Source organism: Quercus robur, chromosome 6 (genome assembly GCF_932294415.1).
Source record: "Quercus robur chromosome 6, dhQueRobu3.1, whole genome shotgun sequence".
NCBI lineage: Eukaryota > Viridiplantae > Streptophyta > Magnoliopsida > Fagales > Fagaceae > Quercus > Quercus robur.
In genome coordinates this window covers 48,363,046-48,371,378 of record NC_065539.1, presented here as the reverse complement: position 1 = coordinate 48,371,378, position 8,333 = coordinate 48,363,046, and the positions used below count along the sequence as shown (strand labels likewise).

At 37.6% G+C, this 8,333-nt stretch overlaps 2 protein-coding genes across 2 annotated transcripts; both read right to left on the bottom strand.

Moving 5' to 3' along the window:
• Positions 1 to 1,204: 1,204 nt before the first annotated feature.
• On the bottom strand, positions 1,205 to 2,675 carry LOC126690306 (uncharacterized). Its single transcript, XM_050385421.1, has 2 exons — positions 2,158 to 2,675; positions 1,205 to 2,009 (listed from the first exon to the last, which is right to left on the bottom strand). The coding sequence occupies exons 1-2, from the start codon at positions 2,673 to 2,675 to the stop codon at positions 1,205 to 1,207; spliced, it is 1,323 nt and encodes a 440-aa protein (XP_050241378.1).
• A 4,956-nt stretch (positions 2,676 to 7,631) lies between these two features.
• Positions 7,632 to 8,036, bottom strand: LOC126690305 (uncharacterized). The gene has a single exon (XM_050385420.1). It carries the CDS (start codon positions 8,034 to 8,036, stop codon positions 7,632 to 7,634), a length of 405 nt encoding a protein of 134 aa, XP_050241377.1.
• Between the last annotated feature and the right edge of the window lie 297 nt (positions 8,037 to 8,333).

The window sequence follows — 8,333 nt, the reverse complement described above, 5'->3', positions numbered from 1 at the left end:
GAATCCATTTAACCCCTTTTTTGAAGATTTCCTTGCCTCTTTTCATCCCTTTCCAAACCGGAGACATTGGGAGTTTTGCTTCATTCCTTGAATTTATTCTTTGTATAGTGCAGTACTTGAACTTAAGAACCTTAACCCAAGGGGCATTCTTCTCTGTAAGAAACCTCCAATTGAGCTTGGCCAGGAGAGCCGTGCTCCTACCTTTAGCAGATTGTAACCCCAAACCTCCTGCCTCCTTTGGTTTAGTCACTTCAGCCCAATTAACCCAGTGCATCTTCTTAGCATGATCCGTTGTACACTAAAGGAAGTTCCTATTGACCCTGTCAATACCCTTAAGAATTTTACTTGGAAGAGGAGCATACTGCATCACATAGTTTGGGATGGTTGAGGAGGAAGCATGGATGAGAACCACTCGACCAACCATAGAGAGTAAGTTGGCTTTGCACCCTGCCAACTTTTTCTTGACTCTATCAAGAACAAAATCAAAATCATGTTTGCGGTCTCCTGCATGCTTCAAGGGAAACCCCAGGTACTTTCCAAGATTGGGAGTTGAATTATACCCGAGAATACTAGAAAGGATATCTCTTTAATTCGGCTCCATATTGGGGGAGAAGAAAACACGAGACTTGGCTTCACTCACACTCTGCCCAGATCTTAAGCAAAATTCATTGAGCACAGCCTTTATGGTATGACAATTATCCGAATCCGCACTTGCAAAAAGGACCAAGTCATCCGTGAAAAATAAATGCGAGAAGGAAGGCCCACTCCTAGAAGCTTTCACTGGAGACCAAAGCTTAGCATCACATTTCTCTTGAATCAGATATCCCAAAAACTCCATACACAAAATAAAGAGGTAGGGAGACAAGGGGTCCCCTTGTCTAATACCTCGAGTGGGGCAAAAGGAGTCAAGGTAGCCACCATTAAAGAGAAGGGATGTCGACACCAAGGAAACGCAGCTCATAATAAGATCAATAAGGTTGGCAGGGAAGTTGAACTTGAGAAGCATTTCCCTAATGAAGCTCCATTCAATTTTATCGTAAGTTTTTTCAAGGTCAAGCTTGATAGTCATATACCCTTTGCGGCCTTTGATTCTACCAATAGTATGGATCAGCTCTTGAACAATAATAACATTATCGGCTACTCTTCTGCCCGGCACAAAAGTCATTTGGTACTGTGAGACAAGGTGCTCCAAATGCAGTCTAATCTAAGCAACAATGATCTTTGAGATGATCTTGTAAATAGTATTACAAAGATTAATTGGTCTATAATTTCCAATGGTTTCTAGGCCTTGGATTTTAGGAATAAGCATAATGAGGGTTTTGTTAAGATAATCGGGGACTTTCCTTTTGATGAAAACTCTCCTAACTTCCTCCTTAACAGATTCCCCAACTACAAGCCAAAAACATTGAAAAAATCCAGCATGAAGACCATCCGAACCCGGAGCCTTATATGGTTTCATGGACCATAAAGTATCTTTAATTTCCTCTAAAGTGACCATGGCACCAATAGAATCCTTAGCTTGCTCGGGCAATTGCACCTGCCAAGATACTTCATAACTTGGAACCCGAGAGGCCGCCTCAAAATAAGTGGTATACAGGGAGACAAAACCACTTCTAAAGTGCTCCATGACTTCTCTCTCATCAGTTAACCACAACCCCCTCTCATCTTTGACTGAGTCAATATGGTTCCTTTTCCTTCTTGCTAAGGTAGACACATGATAAAATGATGTATTACGGTTTCCCTGGACCAACCAATTAATTCTAGATTTCAACATCCAAAGATCCCTCTCTTGATCTAGAACAGCCTCCAGTTCCTGATGTAGTTGGTTCTTAAGATTAATGAGGGAGGAGCTTAGACAGATGGAAAGAGCTTTTTGGGCACCATAGATTCTAGCCATGATTCTCCTCTTCTTCTGGTGGATGTTCCCAAAATGGTCCCTGTTCCAAATGGTTGCTTCCTTAGAGAAAACCTCAATAGATTCAGCTAAGTTCTTGTCCCTACTCCAAACACTAGGAACAATATTGGGAAAGGACAAGTCCAAAAGCTAAAACTCTTGAAATTTGAAGGGTCTGTTGAGACAAACCGCTCTACTAGGAAAGGTCTCCATCAAAACCGAGCAATGGTCAGAGAACTTTTGCTTCAGGATAGAGAACTCACCAATTCGGGTTCATGAAAAATCTGGCAATCCTTTCCAAAATGAGATTGTTAATATCCCGTTTGTTAGTCCAGGTATACCTTGGACCAGAAAAGCCCATATCAACCATACTGCATAAATCTAAGCAATCTTTGAATGCTAGAGACCTATTCACACTAACACCACTGCCTCCAAATTTATCCTCATTCACAATAGGTTCATTAAAATCGTTCGCCATAATCCATGGCTTATTATGCAATTCTGCAACCTTAGATAAATTGCTCCAAAGAATGCATCTTTCCTCATTCTTAGGACTAGCATATATGGCAGAGAAAATCCATGAGAGATTTGAGGCACGTACCTTTACTTCTACATGAATTTCCTGCTCTGTTTTAGCTAGCTCCTGAATCTCCACTTGGTCCTCATTCCACAGCAACCACAACCCACCAGTGAGACAAATCGTCTCCGTATGGATGGCTCCATCAAATGGCAGCCTATCAGTAACTTCTTTGGCTTTGTTACCACCCAATTTAGTCTCCATAACTACCAGAATAGCCGGATCATGCCGCTGAGCTTACTCATGAACATAAGTCTGAAATGAGGGTTTTAAAGCTCCTCTACTGTTCCAAATCAGTATATTCATTGTAAAACATAACAGAATTAGAGAAACCAAATCAATCAAAAGGAGGGACTCCATTCCCTTCCTCCGATACCATACAATCAGACCCCAAGTCTTCATAAACTAATCCATCTCTAGAAAGAGGGCTAGATTGCTCCCCGACATTAACTTCCCCAATACCCACACTTATGGACTGACAATGCTCACCGGTTCTGGATGGTAGGGTGATGGGCTCACCTTTTTTCTTCTCACCGTTGGTGGTTATAGCTCTAAGTAGCAATGCGACAGCTTGCCGATCACCTGGGGGCTTATTCCATCCACTTCGGTGCTCCAAATCACCACTAGATGAAGCCGTGAACTTGAAGGTGGAATCCAAGGAAGTAAAAGGCTCACAGGTAGGTGTGGAGGCATGGGAGGAAGACAGGGAAGTGGGAGTCCTCAATTTTCTCTTTCCCTTTTCAGAGTCCTCAACCTCAAAGGAAAATCTCTCTTCTGCCAAATCCCAGACCTCACTGGCCTCCTCAACCTTAAATCTCTCTTCCTCATCAACAATAACAACTTCTCCAAAAACTTCCCTGACTTAATCTCTAGTCTCCACCGCTTAAAAATCGTCATTCTCGCCAGAAACCAGATCTCCAGTCAAATCCCAACCTCACTCTCAGACTCCAGCGACTGTACACACTGTATTTACAGGACAATAACTTGACAGGTTCATTTTGTCTTATAGAAGAAGAAGAATATTTTGGTATGATTTGTGTTATTTTGCTGGGTAGTTTATAGAAGAAGAAGAAGATGATGATGATGATGATGTGGTTTTGGTTTGCGATAAGAGAAGAAGAAGAAGCAGTAGCGGTGGCTCTGGTGAAGAGCAACAACGGCAGCTGAGAGAGAGGTTTAAGAGGAGAGAGAGGTGAGAGGATCAGTGTGAGAAATGAGAGTTATCTAAGAGTGAAATAATAATAATAAAATGAATAAAATGATTATTTAAATAGAGTAGAGTGTATAATAGATAATCTAATGTGTGTGTTATGTAAAAGTGACGGTGTAAAATAGAAAAAGTGAGTTGTTATGCTAAAATAGAAAAAATTTTGCAAAGATTAATGCAATTGCTCTTACATGATAGCTATTGACTCGTATGTATGATTGTATTATACACTTGCATTGTATTGTAATAATTCCCCAGGAAAGTAATAAGTTCCTGTTGTAGTTACATCTGTGCTGAGTTGGTTAGACTAACTAACTAACTACCTAATTGTGCCTACTAATAAGGGAATGGTACTATGACTGGAATTAAGCAGAAATAAGAACACTCTTAGTTTCAGTCTCTCTTCTCTCTCTTATCTATTCTTAGGAGGACCAATTCACTTGAAGTAATTATCTTAATTCCACCATTTTCATTCTTTAGAACTGTTAAAGCCTTATATGGTTTTCCTCCTCCAAAGTTGTAAGCTTATGATCCTGGTACTACTAGGGTGGATGTTGTTGACACCTTGTTGCAACAAAGGCAAGATGTCCTAGCTCTTCTTAAGGGTAATTTGGTGGCTGCACATGAAAAAATGAAACTCCAAGCAAATAAGCATTGTACTGCCAAATCTTTCCAAGTTAGTGACTGGATTTATTTGAGACTTTAACCATATAAGCAGCAATCTTTAGCTTACAAGGGCAAGTGGAAGTTATCTCCAAGGTACTTTAGACCCTTCAAGGTGTTTTAGACCCTTCAAGGTGTTGCAGTAGGTTGGACCAATGGCTTATAGGTTGGACTTACCTTCAGACTAAGATCCATCCTATATTTCATGTTTCTTGCTTAAAGCTTAAGTTAGGACAACATATAATTCCTTTCCCTACACTGCCTCCTCAAGATGATGAAGGGCATCTAGTGCCAAAACCTATTCTTGTGTTGCAGACAAAGTCAAAACTCCAAGGTCTAGAACTATTACTAAGGTTTTGGTTCAATGGCTGGGAGCACGACCTAAAGATGCTACTTGGGAATCACTTTACAAGCTACAACTCCTTTTTCCTCACCTTGTGGGCAAGGTGCTTTAAATTGGGAAGGAAATGTTCGAACTCTTACATGATAGGCTATTGACTTATCTGTATGATTGTATTGTACACTTGCATTGTATTGTAATAATTCCCTCGGTAGGTAATCAGTTACTATTGTAGTTACAATTGTTCTGAGTTGGTTAAACTAACTAACTACCGAATTGTGCCTATTAATAAGAGAATGATACCCGGATTGGAATTAAGCTGAAATAAACACTCTTAGTCTTAGTCTCTCTTCTCTCTTATTTCTATTCTTAGGAGGACCAGGTCCCTCAAAGTAACCATCTTAATTTCACGATTTTCATTCTTTAGAACTGTTAAAGTCTCTTAACAGGTGTTGGGGCCAATACTGGAAAAGTTTTTTTTTTTTTTTTTTTTTTCAATCACAGATTTTAAAACAAATTATTTATAAATTTTTTTAAGAGTAATTTTGAAAACTTCTAACTTGTTTTTTTTAGGAGATAAGACATTTAATGATGTTCCCTAAAAAGTTAGGTTTTTTAAGTATGCCAAACAATTGAGGACATAAAGAGTAATTAACAATCTAATTAATCTTAGAGTTACTATGATCACAAAATGACTCAAAATTGATAATAAACTAGTAATTATCCTATAAAGAGATCATAAAATCAAAGGAAAATTGAATAAGAAGGAAAATGGGAGCCAAAAGTCAAAGTGACAATCAACACTTGCACTAGATTGTGAAATAGCAATCAACACACAGAATAGGGTATTTTAGCACTTCTAGTGCCTAGATGTTGATTTTCAATTAATTGCTCAATTTTTTCTAAAAAGTGCTACGTCCACAATATTTTCATAATACTTTCCTAACAAATCATAGGTGGTAAGTTATTATTGGTTCCAATTTGAACGTATTACTAAAATTACTTTTTTGCCTACTAACAACAACCCACAACATCCTGTTACCTATAATTTGTTATGAAAATGTTGTGGATATATCATTTCTCTTCTTTTTTTTTTTTTTTTAGTACTTTCTCTTATTTTATCACTTTGGGAGATACATATGAGCTGGATACCTTTAAGATGAAGACTGTTAATAGGTTTCTAAGTCTTAGAGACCTTTCTTCATTCAATAGAGACGTAACAAATAAAGCGGAGGAGGTGCAAAATTAGAAGAGAGTGACACTTGAGAATCATTTTTCCTCTTGAAAATATATCCTAGAGCCACTAATTTTTTAGTGGGGGAAAAAACTCGACTCCTTTCATTTAAATGACCATTTCACATTAACAAAGTAAATCACTCAAATTCAACACATGCTACACTTTATTCATCATAATCCACAACCACGGGATTTTCCATTCTTAAATCCTACATTGTGTGAAAACTAACAAGAAGAAACTCAAGGATTTCTACCAATGAACTACTCTCTTGAGTCTTCTTAAACCTTATAGTCTTCAAGCAGCTTTTGACTCTTAACCCAACCAAATTATTCTATATTCAACCCACATTAACGCGTGTTTTGGTACATGAATTTTAATTTCCAACACAAACCTAACTCCTGAGACCTGACAGTTTAGGTGTAATTGAAGCTAATGAAAATTTCTCTCCCATCAAGTATATTATTCCATTAGTAGGTTCGAATATAAAGTGGTCAAAATGTCATGGCTTATAAAATCCAAAGTTTAAAAAGGACAATTTAAAAAGTTGGAGCTTGATTTGTCACACGAGAAAATGTTACGAACTGCTACGTGGACAGCAGTTAGATGACTTCAAGTTGATAAGTTATTTGGTAGTTTGAATTACTTAGGAGTTATCTTTATCTTAGCTATTGGTTGTTATCTAATATTTCAAGTAATTGTTATTTAGTAGGATAGCAATTGCCTTTATCCTCATCAGATTAATAGGATGGCAGTAGTAGCCTTGTAGGAATTTTTTCTATCGTTTAGTCGTTGGTTTGTTTTTACGTTCAGTTGTAGCAGTTGTAGGAACTGTTTCTATCATTTAGGTGTTGGTTTGTTTTTACGTTGAGTTGTAAGTCTATATAAGGCTTATGATTAATAAAGAGGTATCAGAATATTTTTAGTAAAAAAATCAAGCTTTGCTTGTTAAGGAGGTCCCAGTTGTCCCTCGAAGTATAACCATAAATTTCTTCTTGTTTACTGTTTTATTTTGGAAAATGCTGCTGGCGGCGGTGGAGGGGGTTGTATCAGAGTGCTAAATGGTTAAAATACAATAAATTCATGCATTAAATTAAAATTGGATTTTGAGCGTTGTAAGCCTAATGCTATGGTATACGTAGAAAGCGTAATCTTTGGATTGAACAAGATGGGGTTCTATCACCTATTCTTCTTTTCATCCTAATCCTTGAACCAGTTTATAATGGTTATCTAGGCCATAAGCCTGAGCGGTGACTCTTATTATTCACCATAACTTAATGGATCTTAATTTCTCATACAGATCGTGACCTTACAATATACACCCCAAATAACACAAACAAATATAGATACCACTGAGAGTGTTAAAAGTTAAAACTCATCTCAACAAACTTCACCTTAGCAGCTTAGGATTAGAAAGTTGCACTAGCAGGGTTGGATTTAGGATTACATGTTTCTAAAAAAATATTGTGATACATGTCCTTAATTACATGAGTATGACTAAGAGGCTTGTATCTTAACCGACAACTACTGATGTTTTTCACAGAGATGTTCGAGGTTGAAATCCCTCCATCCTATTGTTTCTATTGAATCATCCAAAAAACAAAAAAATACATATGTATAAAAAAGAAAAATAAAAAGTATAAAAAATAAAAAATAAAAAACTTATGATCAGTGATGTACTGAGGGTGATGATCGATCAGAGGAGTACTAGGATGATCATGGATATCCCACTTCCATGCAGGTCTCCCAAAAGACTCTGTCCTCCATTTCATCCACATCAATTTTATCAACCTTTGTTTCCTCTTCTCCCTTTTCTTTTGACAAATATCTTGAAGTTACATCTGAAAATCTCATCTTGCAGCTACTTGTACTAAGTTCCTGATGATCATCCCCATCAATACCAGTAGAATCACCAGAATCTTGATCATCACAATCTACAGCCTTAGTAAAACCAAGTGTATTGTCCCTTGTGTCATAGCTACACGACTCAGCATCCTGGTCATCATAAGCTGCACCAACATCTGCATGTATTTTATCAGGGTCAGCAGCGTCGGTTTCAGAATCTGCAGTATCCTCAAAAAAAAGAGAGGAAGACACATCCACACCATTTTTAGAGTCCATTTTTCATGCCTGCCCAATATGGGGAACGAAAAGTAATCAATATTATTTTAAGTTTAGGTGAACTTTGATGTGCATTTAGTATTTTATTATATAGTAGTCATTCAAAACTAGTGGCTGTTTGTTGATGTGATAATGGCTCCCAATTCATCTCACCTTTCTAGTCAAAAGGACGGGGTAGGTACTTGCTTGACATTCCAATTTGATGGTGGTTTTCACGTCATCCATCCACTGCCTTTCCAAGTCTCGGTCTTCTGCCTCAAAAATAGGACTAGATATAGAATCATTCCATTTTTTACA